The sequence below is a fragment of the Entelurus aequoreus genome, linkage group LG27 (genome assembly GCF_033978785.1).
Source record: "Entelurus aequoreus isolate RoL-2023_Sb linkage group LG27, RoL_Eaeq_v1.1, whole genome shotgun sequence".
NCBI classification, from domain to species: domain Eukaryota; kingdom Metazoa; phylum Chordata; class Actinopteri; order Syngnathiformes; family Syngnathidae; genus Entelurus; species Entelurus aequoreus.
The window spans coordinates 10,970,453-10,988,779 of NC_084757.1; the positions used below are offsets into that span (position 1 = coordinate 10,970,453).

Consider the following 18,327-nt stretch of genomic DNA (forward strand, 5'->3'; position numbering starts at 1 on the left):
ATGCCGATAATATCCGATATTGCATTTTAAAGCATTTATCGGCCGATAATATCGGCAGGCCGATATTATCGGACATCTCTAATATATCTATATATATATATATATATATATATATATATATATATATATATATATATATATATATATATATATATGTGTGTGTGTGTGTAATATGCTCAATATAATTATTAGCTTAATATACTCATATGTATATATATATATGTATATATTGCATTCTATTTAGTTACTTTGAGTTTACAACCCCCTGGTGCTGTTTTGTACTGTTTTCGTACTTATTTTGATTATCATTATTTCTCAATTGTTTGTAAATGTTGCAATTTATAAATAAAGGTTTATAAAAAATAAATAAATAAATAAAACTCGACCATGACAGTTAAGCCCCTCCTACTCCAGCCAGAAGAGGAAGCTGTAACTTCCTGTAACTTGAAGGCTAACAACTCGGCCATGACAGTTAAGCCCCTCCCACTCCAGCCAGAAGAAGAATAGTTTACTTCCTGTAACTTAATGGGACTCCGCCAACCTCCTACGGCAAACCTCCGCAGAAAGATAAGAGTCAGCATGTCGTCGCTTCTTCGCCGCCTACCGACGCCCATGTTCGTGTTGTCGTCGCGGGGACGTTTGGCCGGTCGTTGCCGCTCCGACGACCGAGGTCCGCGGCAAGGCGGTCGAGTGTTGGCCGGCTTTGGTGGTGCGCATTGCCGCTCCCAGCACACGGCAGGTGCTGTGGAGGTGGAGCTCAGGAAACTACGTGGGGAGGACGATGGTAAGAACTCTCTCATGTGCTTCTAATACACGGAAATACTGTACTGTACTATTATTATTATTACTGTACTGTAGTACACAGTGCAATGTACTCATTGCTGCTTAATATCAAAGGAAATCATAGCAATCCCTAAAGATATGCCCCCTAGTGTCTGTCAGCAGTATTGTAATCACATCAATTTGACTGAGGTATATAGTGATCATATTCATGCAAGTAGCAGGGATTATTGTGATTAAACCTTTATACAAATACTTCATCAATCAACATTTTTCAACTGAATTAAAGGCATATGTCTAATTTTCATAATGTTTTAAAGGGCTGAATCCTCCCAGGTTCTTTTGTTTTAGGCTATGTCTACACCAGTGGTTCTTAACCTTGTTGGAGGTACCGAACCCCACCAGTTTCCTATGCGCATTCACCGAACCCTTCTCTAGTGAAAAATAAAATGTTTTTTTCTTAAAGGCCTACTGAAATGAATTTTTTTTATTTAAACGGGGATAGCAGATCTATTCTATGTGTCATACTTGATCATTTCGCGATATTGCCATATTTTTGCTGAAAGGATTTAGTATAGAACAATGACGATAAAGATTGCAACTTTTGGTATCTGATTAAAAAAAGGCTTGCCCCTACCGGAAGTAGCGTGACGTAGTCAATTGAACATATACGCAAAGTTCCCTATTGTTTACAATGATGGCCGCATGAAGTGAGAGAGATTCGGACCGAGAAAGCGACAATTTCCCCATTAATTTGAGCGAGGATGAAAGATTTGTGGATGAGTAAAGTGCAAGTGAAGGACTAGTGGGGAGTTGAAGCTATTCAGATAGGGAAGATGCTGTGAGAGCCGGGGGTGACCTGATATTCAGCTGGGAATGACTACAACAGTAAATAAACACAAGACATATATATACTCTATTAGCCACAACACAACCAGGCTTATATTTAATATGACACAAATTAATCCTGCATAAAAACACCTACGTCTTTGTTATGCTAACTCCTAGCTCCTATGCTAGCTCCTAGCTCCATAGAACACGCCAATACAATTCAAACACCTGATCAACACACACAATCACTCAGCCCAAAAGACCGTTCACCTAACCCAAGGTTCATAAAGCTTATATATTTTAAAAAAGTTACGTACATACGCAAAAAAAAGTTGCGCACATACGGTCAAGCGATCAAATGTTTAGAAGCCAAAGCTGCATACTCACAGTAGCACGTCTGCGTCTTTGTCATCCAAATCAAAGTAATCCTGGTAAGAGTCTGTGTTGTCCCAGTTCTCTACAGGCGTCTGTGTATCGAAGTCAAAAGTCCTCCTGGTTAGAGTCTCTGTTATCCGAGTTCTTCCATCTTGACTGCATCTTTCGGGAATGTAAACAAAGAAGCGCCGGCTGTGTACTGTTGTTGCTGACTTCGTTCGAAAAATACGTCCATTTCGCACCGACAACTTTCTTCTTTGCTTGCTCATCTTCTTTCTCCATAATGCAATGAACATGATTGCAACAGATTCACGAACACAGATGTCCAGAATACTGTGGAATTATGAAATGAAAACAGAGCTTTTTCGTATTGGCTTCAATGTGGAAGGCATACCCGTGTTCCCCGGGCTACGTCACGCGCATACGTCATCCTCAGAGGCGTTTCGAACCGGAAGTTTAGCTGCAAATTTAAAATGTCACTTTATAAGTTAACCCGGCCGTATTGGCATGTGTTATAATGTTAAGATTTCATCATTGATATATAAACTATCAGACTGCGTGGTCGGTAGTAGTGGGTTTCAGTAGGCCTTTAATTTAATCTTAAATTATAAATAATAAACATGAAAATTATGTTGTTATATTAAAGAAATACTAATAAAGATATATTTTACAAACAGAAAGTTGCAGGAATGTACACATGATCCCATGTTTACATCTCATTGTGCAACATGTGAATGTTTTAGTGGGGACTAAATGCGATATCTGAAAGGGGTACAAATTATTTCCAAAGCAGGACCTCCACCCAGACAAACAATACAAGTACACAGTTCATGAAAAACTATATTTTTTGTTGTCATCATTGTAAGTGGGCCAAAACACTTATATTAGAAATGGAAATGACTGCTGTCATTTGATTATAATAATAAGAGAATTAAGTCCGTCTATCTGTGTTGGCCCTGCGATGAGGTGGGGACTTGTCCAGGGTGTACCCCGCCTTCCGCCCGAATGCAGCTGAGATAGGCTCCAGCCACCCCGAAAGGGACAAGCGGTAGAAGATGGATGGAGATTGAACTTGTTATTTAGTCAGGTTTGGGACAGGTGTGCTGCTGGTGTAGCCACAGTGTGCACGTCTGATGTTGCTCACATAGGCTCCACTGAATGCTCAGGGAGTTTTTGCGTTTGCTCACACACATGAAAAATTAGAGGGAATATTGGTGACAATATCAGCCCTGGAGAGAAGACCGTGCTTCTCTCAATTGTCTTCTGGAGGGTGGCAGCCTTAACTTAGAACAGGGGTGTCAAAGTCATTTTAGATGGGGGGGGGGCCACATGGAGAAAAAATCTACTCCCAAGTGGGCCGGACTGGTAAAATCACGGCACGATAACTTAAAAATAAAGACTTCAGATTGTTTTCTTTGTTTAAAAATAGGACAAGCACATTCTGAAAATGTACAAATCATAACGTATGTTTTTTTTTTTTTTACAATTACCTGTTGCGGTTAATAGCATACATACTTTATTTGTCGTTTTTATATTATCTGAATAGGTTATGTGATATGTTCTATCAAGATAAAATAATAGTATCAAAATCAAACTACCGTTGTTATTCATGTAGTTTGATCATTTTCCTCGACTGATGGAATGTGGTTTATTTTGTACATTTGTAGCATCATCTACAAAGATACAAAGAATTGCTATTGCGACATCCAGTGGACACATTTAGAACAGCAGTTTCTTTCATTCAAAAAATTACAGGTTAATTTTTATACTTAGCAAACTCATCCCACGGGCCGGAAAAAACCTGTTCGCGGGCCTGATCTGGCCATCGGGCCGTACTTTTGACACCCCTGACTTAGAAGGTGCGTACCGCCCCCTACTGTATCATGTAACATGATCTTAGTATCTATACCTATCTACTTTACATTATTATTATTAATAATATTAATAATACATATATTTATATATATCCTTCAGTGTTTCCCATAAACTGCCAAGATACCTGTGGCGGTTGGGGGCGTGGCTATGGGTGTGGTCACCATGACATCATCAAGTAATTTACATAATTTACTACAATATGATTTTCTTTAAAAAGGCTCAAAAAATGTATACTTACTAATTAATTATAACAGTTTTGTTTTAAGCGTCCATCCATCCATTTTACAATATAATTACAACACTTTATGTACATATTTATATACAGATTTGAACAATAAGTTATTCACTGAAATATATTTATTAATTGTGGTTCTTACAAAAAATATATTTTATAAAATATAAAAGCTAAAATGTCTTTTAAAGCTCTGCCCCTTTAATTAGTGCATACTAAATAATTTCACTTTAGCCGACTACTACAACTAGAGATGTCCGATATTATCGGTCTGCCGATATTATCGGCCGATAAATGCGTTAAGTTTTTTTATTATCAGTATCGTTTTTTTTTTTTTTTTTTAAATTATTAAATCCACATAAAAAACACAAGATACACTTACAATTAGTGCACCAACCCAAAAAACCTCCCTCCCCCATTTACACTCATTCACACAAAAGGGTTGTTTCTTTGTTATTAATATTCTGGTTCCTACATTACATATCAATATATATCAATACAGTCTGCAAGGGATACAGTCCGTAAGCACACATGATTGTGCGTGCTGCTGGTCCACTAATAGTACTAACCTTTAACAGTTAATTTTACAAATTTTCATTAATTACTAGTTTCTATGTAACTGTTTTTATATTGTTTTACTTTCTTTTTCATTCAAGAAAATGTTTTTAATTTACTTATCTTATTTTATTTGATTCATTTTTTTAAAAAGTACCTTATCTTCACCATACCTGGTTGTCCAAATTAGGCATAATAATGTGTTAATTCCACGACTGTATATATTGGTTGATATCGGTATCGGTTGATATTGGTATCGGTAATTAAAGAGTTGGACAATATCGGCATATCGGCAAAAAGCCATTATCGGACATCCCTAACTACAACCATATTATTTACCAGCAACATAAAGTGAAACAGAGGCAGAGGTGTCCTGCCACAGTCAGTAACAAATAAACAGAAAACAGTAGTGGTCAAATACAAATAAGGCAACAAGAGAAGTATCCTACACTTCTCTTTTGTAAAGTAAATCTGAACAGCCGATATGGGCATCTACATCAACTATATGATTTGCCTGAGAAGCTGGACAGGACAAAAAAACAAACAAACAAAAAATAAAATAAAACAATATTTTTTTAAATTTTATTTTATTTGTGGCGGACGTAATTCTTTCGTGGCGGGCCGCCACAAATAAATGAATGTGTGGGAAACACCGTCCTTCCATCCAATTTCTACCGCTTGTCCCTGTCGGGGTCGCGGCGTGCTGGAACCTATCCCAGCTGCATTCAGGCGGAAGGCGGGGGTACATCCTGGACAAGATGAGCTTCAAGCATGTGAAGTGAAAACCATGGAGAGAATGCCAAGAGTGTGCAAAGCAGTAATCCGAGCAAAGGGTGGCTATTTTGCCAATCAGGACTCTTTGTCTTCTGCAGGTATCGTGGAAGTGCTCATGTGTCGACACAAGGCCCGGAACGCTCTGGGCCACGTGTTTGTGTCCCAGGTACGTCCTGTCACGCACACACACACACACACACAAAATGGCCGACATGCGTGATCACATAAAGGATATACAGTATGTGTGAGCAGATGAGAGCGCTGATGTCCACGCTGACCAATTGTGACTCTGTCCCGCGTGTGGTCGTCTTCAGGAGTTTGGTCCCCGGTGTCTTCTGTGCAGGTGTGTTAGTCTCATGCTCTTTGTTGTCACCACTTTCTGTGCAGGTGTGTTAGTCTCATGCTCTCTGTTGTCACCACTTTCTGTGCAGGTGTGTTAGTCTCATGCTCTTTGTTGTCACCACTTTCTGTGCAGGTGTGTTAGTCTCATGCTCTCTGTTGTCGCCACTTTCTGTGCAGGTGTGTTAGTCTCATGCTCTCTGTTGTCACCACTTTCTGTGCAGGTGTGTTAGTCTCATGCTCTCTGTTGTCACCACTTCCTGTGCAGGTGTGTTAGTCTCATGCTCTCTGTTGTCACCACTTCCTGTGCAGGTGTTAGTCTCATGCTCTCTGTTGTCACCACTTTCTGTGCAGGTGTGTTAGTCTCATGCTCTCTGTTGTCACCACTTTCTGTGCAGGTGTGTTAGTCTCATGCTCTCTGTTGTCACCACTTTCTGTGCAGGTGTGTTAGTCTCATGCTCTCTGTTGTCACCACTTTCTGTGCAGGTGTGTTAGTCTCATGCTCTGTTGTCACCACTTTCTGTGCAGGTGTGTTAGTCTCATGCTCTCTGTTGTCACCACTTTCTGTGCAGGTGTGTTAGTCTCATGCTCTCTGTTGTCACCACTTTCTGTGCAGGTGTGTTAGTCTCATGCTCTCTGTTGTCACCACTTCCTGTGCAGGTGTGTTAGTCTCATGCTCTGTTGTCACCACTTTCTGTGCAGGTGTGTTAGTCTCATGCTCTCTGTTGTCGCCACTTTCTGTGCAGGTGTGTTAGTCTCATGCTCTCTGTTGTCACCACTTTCTGTGCAGGTGTGTTAGTCTCATGCTCTCTGTTGTCACCACTTTCTGTGCAGGTGTGTTAGTCTCATGCTCTGTTGTCACCACTTTCTGTGCAGGTGTGTTAGTCTCATGCTCTCTGTTGTCACCACTTTCTGTGCAGGTGTGTTAGTCTCATGCTCTCTGTTGTCGCCACTTTCTGTGCAGGTGTGTTAGTCTCATGCTCTCTGTTGTCACCACTTTCTGTGCAGGTGTGTTAGTCTCATGCTCTCTGTTGTCACCACTTTCTGTGCAGGTGTGTTAGTCTCATGCTCTGTTGTCACCACTTTCTGTGCAGGTGTGTTAGTCTCATGCTCTCTGTTGTCACCACTTTCTGTGCAGGTGTGTTAGTCTCATGCTCTCTGTTGTCGCCACTTTCTGTGCAGGTGTGTTAGTCTCATGCTCTCTGTTGTCACCACTTTCTGTGCAGGTGTGTTAGTCTCATGCTCTCTGTTGTCACCACTTCCTGTGCAGGTGTGTTAGTCTCATGCTCTCTGTTGTCACCACTTTCTGTGCAGGTGTGTTAGTCTCATGCTCTCTGTTGTCACCACTTTCTGTGCAGGTGTGTTAGTCTCATGCTCTCTGTTGTCACCACTTTCTGTGCAGGTGTGTTAGTCTCATGCTCTCTGTTGTCACCACTTCCTGTGCAGGTGTGTTAGTCTCATGCTCTCTGTTGTCACCACTTTCTGTGCAGGTGTGTTAGTCTCATGCTCTCTGTTGTCACCACTTTCTGTGCAGGTGTGTTAGTCTCATGCTCTGTTGTCACCACTTTCTGTGCAGGTGTGTTAGTCTCATGCTCTCTGTTGTCACCACTTTCTGTGCAGGTGTGTTAGTCTCATGCTCTCTGTTGTCACCACTTTCTGTGCAGGTGTGTTAGTCTCATGCTCTCTGTTGTCACCACTTCCTGTGCAGGTGTGTTAGTCTCATGCTCTCTGTTGTCGCCACTTTCTGTGCAGGTGTGTTAGTCTCATGCTCTCTGTTGTCACCACTTTCTGTGCAGGTGTGTTAGTCTCATGCTCTCTGTTGTCACCACTTTCTGTGCAGGTGTGTTAGTCTCATGCTCTGTTGTCACCACTTTCTGTGCAGGTGTGTTAGTCTCATGCTCTCTGTTGTCACCACTTTCTGTGCAGGTGTGTTAGTCTCATGCTCTCTGTTGTCGCCACTTTCTGTGCAGGTGTGTTAGTCTCATGCTCTCTGTTGTCACCACTTTCTGTGCAGGTGTGTTAGTCTCATGCTCTCTGTTGTCACCACTTTCTGTGCAGGTGTGTTAGTCTCATGCTCTGTTGTCACCACTTTCTGTGCAGGTGTGTTAGTCTCATGCTCTCTGTTGTCACCACTTTCTGTGCAGGTGTGTTAGTCTCATGCTCTCTGTTGTCGCCACTTTCTGTGCAGGTGTGTTAGTCTCATGCTCTCTGTTGTCACCACTTTCTGTGCAGGTGTGTTAGTCTCATGCTCTCTGTTGTCACCACTTTCTGTGCAGGTGTGTTAGTCTCATGCTCTCTGTTGTCACCACTTCCTGTGCAGGTGTGTTAGTCTCATGCTCTCTGTTGTCACCACTTCCTGTGCAGGTGTGTTAGTCTCATGCTCTCTGTTGTCACCACTTCCTGTGCAGGTGTGTTAGTCTCATGCTCTCTGTTGTCACCACTTCCTGTGCAGGTGTGTTAGTCTCATGCTCTCTGTTGTCACCACTTTCTGTGCAGGTGTGTTAGTCTCATGCTCTCTGTTGTCACCACTTTCTGTGCAGGTGTGTTAGTCTCATGGTCTCTGTTGTCACCACTTTCTGTGCAGGTGTGTTAGTCTCATGCTCTCTGTTGTCACCACTTTCTGTGCAGGTGTGTTAGTCTCATGCTCTCTGTTGTCACCACTTTCTGTGCAGGTGTGTTAGTCTCATGCTCTCTGTTGTCGCCACTTTCTGTGCAGGTGTGTTAGTCTCATGCTCTCTGTTGTCACCACTTTCTGTGCAGGTGTGTTAGTCTCATGCTCTCTGTTGTCACCACTTTCTGTGCAGGTGTGTTAGTCTCATGCTCTCTGTTGTCACCACTTCCTGTGCAGGTGTGTTAGTCTCATGCTCTCTGTTGTCACCACTTCCTGTGCAGGTGTGTTAGTCTCATGCTCTCTGTTGTCACCACTTCCTGTGCAGGTGTGTTAGTCTCATGCTCTCTGTTGTCACCACTTTCTGTGCAGGTGTGTTAGTCTCATGCTCTCTGTTGTCACCACTTCCTGTGCAGGTGTGTTAGTCTCATGCTCTCTGTTGTCACCACTTCCTGTGCAGGTGTTAGTCTCATGCTCTCTGTTGTCACCACTTTCTGTGCAGGTGTGTTAGTCTCATGCTCTCTGTTGTCACCACTTTCTGTGCAGGTGTGTTAGTCTCATGCTCTCTGTTGTCACCACTTTCTGTGCAGGTGTGTTAGTCTCATGCTCTCTGTTGTCACCACTTCCTGTGCAGGTGTGTTAGTCTCATGCTCTCTGTTGTCACCACTTTCTGTGCAGGTGTGTTAGTCTCATGCTCTCCATGAATGAATGAATGGGAGCGTGAGAGAAGCACTTCCTGTCAGTCTGGTGTTCCAATACTTTAGTGTTGTGTGCAGGAGCAGACCTGAAAGAACGAGCGCTGATGGACGACCGACAATCTGATTTGTTTGTTCACGGCCTGAGAGACCTCATGACTCACATAGGTGACAACATTTACTTACTACTACTATTATTACTACTACTACTACTGCTATTAGTACTACTATTACTATTATTATTACTACTACTATTATTATTACTACTACTATTACTATTATTACTACTACTATTACTACTACTATTAATACTACTGCTAATATTATTACTATTACTACTACTAATACTATTATTACTACTACTACTAGTAATACTATTACTACTACTACTATCATTACTACTGCTATTACTACTGCTGCTTTTACAACTACTACTGCTATTACTACTACTGACATTACTACTATAACTATTACTAGTACTATTACTACTATTATTACTACTACTACTATTACTACTACTTATACTATTACTGCTATTACTACTACTACTACTGCTATTACTACTATAACTATTACTAGTACTGCTACTATTATTACTACTACTACTGCTATTATTACTACTATTACTAGTACTATTATTACTACAACTACTGATATTACTACTACTACTATTAATACTATTACTACTGCGGCTGCTATTATTATTATTACTACTACTGCTTTTAAGACTACTACTGCTATTACTATTACTACTACAACTATTACTGCTACTATTACTATAATTACTACTACTATTGCTATTACTACTACTACTATTACTACTACTACTGCTAACATTACTATTATTACTACTACTACTAGTAATACTACTATTATTACTACCACTATTACTACTATTATTATTACTACTGCTTTTACGACTACTACTGCTATTACTACTATAACTATTACTACTATTATTACTATTGCTACTACTATTAGTACTAGTATTACTACTAATGCTAATATTACTATTATTACTACTACTGCTAATATTACTATTATTATTACTACTACTATTACTACTACTGCTATTACTACTATTATTACTATTGCTACTACTACTATTATTACTACTACTGCTAATATTACTACTACTATTATTATTACTACTACTATTACTACTACTATTATTATTACTACTGCTAATATTACTATTATTACTACTACTACTAGTAATACTACTATTATTACTACCACTATTACTACTATTATTATTACTACTGCTTTTACGACTACTACTGCTATTACTACTATAACTATTACTACTATTATTACTATTGCTACTACTATTAGTACTAGTATTACTACTACTGCTAATATTACTATTATTACTACTACTGCTAATATTACTATTATTATTACTACTACTACTATTATTACTACTATTATTACTACTACTATTGTTACTAGTATTACTACTATTACTACTACTGCTAATATTACTATTATTACTACTACTATTATTATTACTACTACTGCCAATATTACTATTACTACTACTACTACTGTTAATATTACTATTATTACTACTACTATTATTATTACTACTGCTAATATTACTATTATTACTACTACTACTACTAATGCTAATATTACTATTATTACTACTACTATTATTACTACTACTGCTAATATTACTATTATTACTACTATTATTACTACTGCTATTATTATTACTACTATTATTATTACTACTACTGCTAATATTACTACTACTATTACTACTACTACTGCTAATATTACTATTATTACTACTACTGCTAATATCACTATTATTACTACTACTATTATTATTACTACTACTATTATTACTACTACTATTATTATTACTACTACTGTTAATATTACTACTACTATTATTATTACTACTACTGCTAATATTACTATTATTACTACTACTATTATTATTACTACTACTATTATTACTACTACTATTATTATTACTACTACTGTTAATATTACTATTACTACTACTACTGCTAATATTACTACTACTATTACTATTACTACTGCTGATGCTAATATTACTACTACTACTACTAATAGGGATACTTGTCTCCCAGCCTCGCTGCCCATGCCCACCATAGCAGCCATGGATGGAGTGGCTCTGGGAGGAGGACTTGAGCTGGCCTTGGCCTGTGACCTTCGCACTGCTGGTGAGTGGCCAGGAGTCTTCTAGAAAGCTACATTATTAGCAGGCCTCGCCACACGTCTTAAAATGCAGCCTGGCACTCTGCCAGGCTGCCTCACATATCAAATACATTTCTATATGCACCATCACACAGTTTGGGAAGACACACACTCTCACTCTCACACACACACACACACACACACACACACACACACACACACACACACACACACACACACACACACACACACACACACACACACACACACACACACACACACACACACACACACACACACACAGTCAGATATAAGCACTTTGACTTGATGGATCATTTTTACCTCTTTGTTTATTTGTAATGTGCAAAGTAGGCGGTGACTAAGTGACACTAATGTATGTCCTGTGTGTGAGGGGGTTGTAACTTGGTGGATTATTTCAAGTTTGTCTGTCCATTTCTCCAATGCAAGGTGGTGGGAGGAGCGATCCCGTTAACGGTGCGCCCCGTGCAGGTGCATCATACCCGTTTAGCATGTAGCTGAAAGCATAATGCTGAGGTGGAGCGTGAAAATGGTTACAGAAGCTTTGGTGCACGTGTCAGCCTTCTTGAAATATTTGTATATGTTGCTTAACTTATTTTTACACTTGCACTGCACTTGTGCTCAAACCCAGCATGGGTAGCGTATGTAGCTGAGCGATGTTAGCAGGCCGTGTTGACGTGGTGCTAATCAGCGCCCCCACCTTCACGCGTCCTTCTCCTCTTTTGTCCCGAGCTCAGCGTATTCCGCACAGATGGGCCTGATTGAGACGACACGGGGGCTGCTCCCGGGGGCCGGTAAGACGCCGCACACAAACGCCATACACAGACGACGCTTTGTGACCTTGAGGTGGTTCGGCGTCGCACAGGAGGAAGCCAGCGGCTGCCGCGCACCGTGGGCGTGTCTCTGGCCAAAGAGCTGATCTTCACAGGTGCCAACATATCACTCACTCGCCGCATGGAGCGTGGACTTGACCTTTTTTTCCCCCCTTCTGCCCTTCAGGGAAGCGCCTGGGAGGGCGGGCGGCGCTGGCGATGGGCCTGGTGAACCGAGCGGTGGACCAGAACGAGACGGGAGACGCCGCTTACTCTGAAGCGCTCAGCCTGGCTCGGGAGATCCTGCCTCAGGTTGGAACACCTCCAATGCCTCTTTCTTTTTAGTAATCACACGTCTTCCTTCTCACGTCTTCCTCCACGGGCTTCTGTCGCTCCACATTTCTTCTACCCCAGCTCCAATGGCGAAATGGGTCACGGTGCCACATTTTAACGCGCCGCTAATGACGCGCCAGCAAATCTGATAATGCCCGCTTTTGATTGGTCGAACTGTCCCGGCTTTCCAGGCTCCCATCGCCGTGCGGATGGCGAAGGAGGCGATGAACCGGGGCACCGAGGTACGAAGTGAGAAGTTGTTGTTGTTGCCCGGCGACTGACATTTCACCTCATCAGGTGGACATCACCTCAGCCATGGCAATAGAAAGGATGTGCTACGCTCAGGTAAGGAGGACTTTTAAGGGGATGGTGCAGGTGTACCTAATAAAGTGGCCGGCGTGTGTCCTGTTTAGGTCATCCCGACACGGGACAGACGCGAGGGAATGGCGGCGTTCATAGAGAAGAGGCCTCCGCGATATATTGGCGAATAATTTGGGGTGACAAACCACTTTCTTTAATACAAAGGTACCTCGGTTTTCTTACACCGTCTCGATGCAATCTCACATTTTTATAATGTCATCTACTATCACATCTATAAATCTATGTCACGCGTATGATTCCGTGGAATTTACTGTCCGAACAAAGAATCGCGCTCAGTCTGTGTGCTTTTTTGTTTTTAAACTGAATATGACTGCAAAATAAGCCACTATGGGACCAAAGAAAGTTGTGAGCGCAAGCCTTTTGATTAAAAAAAGAAAGAAAAAAAATGTTGTTTTTAAATTGAGTATGACAGCAAAATAAGCCACTATGGGGCTAAAGAAAGTTGTGAGTGCAAGCACTTTCATTCAAAAAGTATGAAAAAAAATGTTGTTTTTAAATTGAGTGACAACAAAATCAGCCACTATGGGCCCCAAAAAAGTTGTGAGTGCAAGCACTTTGATTTAAAAAAAGTAAGAAAATATTTGTTTTTAAATTTAGTTTGACAGCAAAATAAGCCACTATGGGGCCCAAAAAAGTTGAGTGCAAGCACTTTGATTCTAAAAGAAAGAAAAATGTTTTGTTTTTAAATTGAGTATGACAGCAAAATAAGCCACTATAGGGCCAAAAAAAGTTGTGAGTGCAAGCACTTTGATTGAAAAAGAAAAAAATGTTTTGTTTTTAAATTGAGTATGACAGCAAAATAAGCCACTATGGGCCAAAGAAAGTTGTGAGTGCAAGCACTTTGATTAAAAAAAAGTATGAAACAATTTTTGTTTTTAAATTGAGTATGACGGCAAAATCAGCCACTATGGGGCCAAAAAAAGTTGTGAATGCAAGCACTTTGATTTAAAAAAAAAAAAAGGTAAGAACATTTTTTTGTTTTTAAATTGAGTATGACTGCAAAATGAACCACTATGGGGCCAAATAAAGTTGTGAGTGCAAGCACTTTGATTAAAAAAGTATGAAACAATTTTTGTTTTTAAATTGAGTATGACAGCAAAATAAGCCACTATGGGGCTAAAGAAAGTTGTGAGTGCAAGCACTTTGATTAAATAAGTAAAAAAATATTTTTGCTTTTAAATTGAGTTTGACAGCAAAATAAGCCACTATGGGCCAAAGAAAGTTGTGAGTGCAAGCACTTTGATTCAAAAAGTATGAAAAAAAATGTTGTTTTTAAATTGAGTGACAACAAAATCAGCCACTATGGGCCCCAAAAAAGTTGTGAGTGCAAGCACTTTGATTTAAAAAAAGTAAGAAAATATTTGTTTTTAAATTTAGTTTGACAGCAAAATAAGCCACTATGGGGCCCAAAAAAGTTGAGTGCAAGCACTTTGATTCTAAAAGAAAGAAAAATGTTTTGTTTTTAAATTGAGTATGACAGCAAAATAAGCCACTATAGGGCCAAAAAAAGTTGTGGGTGCAAGCACTTTGATTGAAAAAGAAAAAAATGTTGTTTTTAAATTGAGTATAACAGCAAAATAAGCCACTATGGGCCAAAGAAAGTTGTGAGTGCAAGCACTTTGATTAAAAAAAAGTATGAATCAATTTTTGTTTTTAAATTGAGTATGACGGCAAAATCAGCCACTATGGGGCCAAAAAAAGTTGTGAATGCAAGCACTTTGATTTAAAAATTTAAAAAAAAAGGTAAGAAAATTTTTTTGTTTTTAAATTGAGTATGACTGCAAAATGAACCACTATGGGGCCAAATAAAGTTGTGAGTGCAAGCACTTTGATTAAAAAAGTATGAAACAATTTTTGTTTTTAAATTGAGTATGACAGCAAAATAAGCCACTATGGGGCTAAAGAAAGTTGTGAGTGCAAGCACTTTGATTAAATAAGTAAGAAAATATTTTTGCTTTTAAATTGAGTTTGACAGCAAAATAAGCCACTATGGGCCAAAGAAAGTTGTGAGTGCAAGCACTTTGATTCAAAAAGTATGAAAAAATGTTTGTTTTTAAATTGAGTGACAACAAAATCAGCCACTATGGGCCCCAAAAAAGTTGAGTGTAAGCACTTTTATTTAAAAAAAGTAAGAAAATATTTGTTTTTAAATTTAGTTTGACAGCAAAATAAGCCACTATGGGGCCCAAAAAAGTTGTGAGTGCAAGCACTTTGATTCAAAATGAAAGAAAAATGTTGTTTTTAAATTGAGTTTGACAGCAAAATAGGCCACTGTGGGCCCCAAAAAAGTTGTGAGTGCAAGCACTTTGATTAAAAAAAGTAAGAAAATATTTTTGTTTTTAAATTTAGTTTGACCTCAAAATAAGCCACTATGGGGCCCAAAAAAGTTGAGTGCAAGCACTTTGATTCTAAAAGAAAGAAAAATGTTTTGTTTTTAAATTGAGTATGACAGCAAAATAAGCCACTACAGGGCCAAAAAGAGTTGTGAGTGCAAGCACTTTGATTGAAAAAAAAAAAATGTTGTTTTTAAATTGAGTATAACAGCAAAATAAGCCACTATGGGCCAAAGAAAGTTGTGAGTGCAAGCACTTTGATTAAAAAAGTATGAAACAATTTTTGTTTTTAAATTGAGTATGACGGCAAAATAAGCCACTATGGGGCCAAAAAAAGTTGTGAATGCAAGCACTTTGATTTAAAAAAAACAACAAAAAAAACTGGAAAGAAAATATTTTTGCTTTTAAATTGAGTTTGACAGCAAAATAAGCCACTATGGGCCAAAGAAAGTTGTGAGTGCAAGCACTTTGATTCAAAAAGTATGAAAAAATGTTTGTTTTTGAATTGAGTGACAACAAAATCAGCCACTATGGGCCCCAAAAAAGTTGTGAGTGCAAGCACTTTTATTTAAAAAAAGTAAGAAAATATTTGTTTTTAAATTTAGTTTGACAGCAAAATAAGCCACTATGGGGCCCAAAAAAGTTTTGAGTGCAAGCACTTTGATTCAAAATGAAAGAAAAATGTTGTTTTTAAATTGAGTTTGACAGCAAAATAGGCCACTGTGGGCCCCAAAAAAGTTGTGAGTGCAAGCACTTTGATTAAAAAAAGTAAGAAAATATTTTTGTTTTTAAATTTAGTTTGACCTCAAAATAAGCCACTATGGGGCCCAAAAAAGTTGAGTGCAAGCACTTTGATTCTAAAAGAAAGAAAAATGTTTTGTTTTTAAATTGAGTATGACAGCAAAATAAGCCACTACAGGGCCAAAAAGAGTTGTGAGTGCAAGCACTTTGATTGAAAAAGAAAAAAATGTTGTTTTTAAATTGAGTATAACAGCAAAATAAGCCACTATGGGCCAAAGAAAGTTGTGAGTGCAAGCACTTTGATTAAAAAAGTATGAAACAATTTTTGTTTTTAAATGGAGTATGACGGCAAAATAAGCCACTATGGGGCCAAAAAAAGTTGTGAATGCAAGCACTTTGATTAAAAAACAAAAAACAAAAAAAACTGGTAAGAAAATATTTTTGCTTTTAAATTGAGTTTGACAGCAAAATAAGCCACTATGGGCCAAAGAAAGTTGTGAGTGCAAGCACTTTGATTCAAAAAGTATGAAAAAATGTTTGTTTTTGAATTGAGTGACAACAAAATCAGCCACTATGGGCCCCAAAAAAGTTGTGAGTGCAAGCACTTTTATTTAAAAAAAGTAAGAAAATATTTGTTTTTAAATTTAGTTTGACAGCAAAATAAGCCACTACAGGGCCAAAAAGAGTTGTGAGTGCAAGCACTTTGATTGAAAAAGAAAAAAATGTTGTTTTTAAATTGAGTATAACAGCGAAATAAGCCACTATGGGCCAAAGAAAGTTGTGAGTGCAAGCACTTTGATTAAAAAAGTATGAAACTATTTTTGTTTTTAAATTGAGTATGACGGCAAAATAAGCCACTATGGGTCCAAAAAAAGTTGTGAATGCAAGCACTTTGATAAAAAAAAAACTGGTAAGAATTTTTTTTTTTTTTTTAAATTGAGTATGACTGCAAAATGAACCACTATGGGGCCAAATAAAGTTGTGAGTGCAAGCACTTTGATTAAAACCATATGAAAAAAATGTTGTTTAAAATGAGTATGAGAGCAAAATGAGCTACTATGGGGCCAAAGAAAGTTGTGAGTGCAAAGCCCTTGGATTAAAAAAAGTTAGAAAAACTTAAGGAATAAAGAACTTCTTCTCTGCTCATTACCAATAAGAATTTTTCTTAAAAGGTCAAATTCATGTTAGATGTTCATTTATTTTTTACATTGGTTTTTGCATGTACAACTAGAATTACTATCTATAAAATGTGTTTTTTATTTTATTTGAATACCTTTGGATTCATATTTTTCTAATGGTTTTCGTCTTGACGTTTTGGAATAGATTACTAGTATATACATATACATAATAATAGATTTTATTTGTAAAAAGCACTTTATATTGAGTAAACAATCTCAAAGTGCTACAGTGTATTAAAAAATAAAATAGAAAAAAAAAAAAAAAGATAATAAAGAAATAAATAGAAATAAAAACTAGATAGATAGATACACCGACTCCCAGACACATTTTTTTTCTCTAAATTTGGCCCCCCCCTCGAGTCAAAATAATTGCCCAGGACTAACCCTAACCTCTAACCCCCAGATAATTAGATCAAAATGTAACTGCGCATTTCGAACAAAAACCGAGGTACCACCTGTGAATATAAAATGTCACCATGAAGGGTATTTACCAATCTCTTATGACAACATTCAATAAAACAATGTAAGCGTTTACATTCTTTATTTCCTAAGAGGAAAAATGTCAACATTTAGTAGCAACGCCATAAAAGCTTATGAAAGATACACATGAATATTTGTCATTCAAGTGGAAGGAGGAGGGATCGAAATAGAACGCCCTCAAACGTATTTGGAGCTCAACCAAACACTTTCTGGACAAACATGTCTCAAAAGTCAAACAGATTTCAAGGAGTAGTTCACTTTCCATCATTCCATATTGTTTTTACCTCCAAAGTGGAACAAATGAGTTGTGGCTACCTGCATTCCTAGAACTTCCTGCTCCACTTGTATTAGTCCCTCCCAGAATCGATGCAGGTTTTATCAGCATTGATAACACATTTGAAAACAAATTTGCAACTATTTTTGCAAATTCAGACGACTTAGGCTGCAATAATATGGAGGTTAATTTGTGTTTATTACAAAAACTTTTTTGACACTGAATTTTCTGCGTTTGATTTTGTGAACTGAATTTTTATTTTTTTTTTGCATCAAATAAAGCTGACAATTTCATTGAAAACAAATTTGTTAGCAAAATGTGTGTTTAAAAATGTTCTAAAATTCAGTGCTGAAAAATGTCGGTAAATTAAGACTGAAGCAATTGGTCCTGTCTCAGAAGCAGCCAATGAGGTGTCAAGTTTGGAGTCACGTGACACGAGTCTTGCAAAACAGCATAAAAAAGGCAGTTAACTGGGCGACCTGGGCATTATACAACATAATAAACACTTCAATGCAGCCCA

At 38.3% G+C, this 18,327-nt stretch overlaps 1 protein-coding gene across 3 annotated transcripts; it reads left to right on the forward strand.

Moving 5' to 3' along the window:
- Positions 1-384: 384 nt before the first annotated feature.
- Positions 385-18,156, forward strand: echdc2 (enoyl CoA hydratase domain containing 2). 3 transcript variants are annotated; one of them, XR_009824731.1, is made up of 12 exons: positions 385-784; positions 5,521-5,588; positions 5,675-5,765; positions 9,146-9,232; positions 11,170-11,262; positions 12,013-12,069; positions 12,141-12,203; positions 12,275-12,399; positions 12,612-12,662; positions 12,718-12,765; positions 12,834-14,929; positions 15,122-18,155. XR_009824731.1 is itself a non-coding variant. In XM_062038483.1 (11 exons), exons 1-11 carry the CDS (start codon positions 782-784, stop codon positions 12,909-12,911), a joined length of 777 nt encoding a protein of 258 aa, XP_061894467.1. In that variant the 5' UTR covers positions 385-781; the 3' UTR covers positions 12,912-18,156. The 3 variants fall into 3 exon arrangements, 2 of the variants coding, with proteins under 2 accessions (XP_061894467.1, XP_061894466.1); XM_062038483.1 differs by having other exon boundaries at positions 5,662-5,765; positions 12,834-18,156; XM_062038482.1 differs by having other exon boundaries at positions 12,834-18,155.
- The last annotated feature ends 171 nt before the right edge of the window (positions 18,157-18,327 follow it).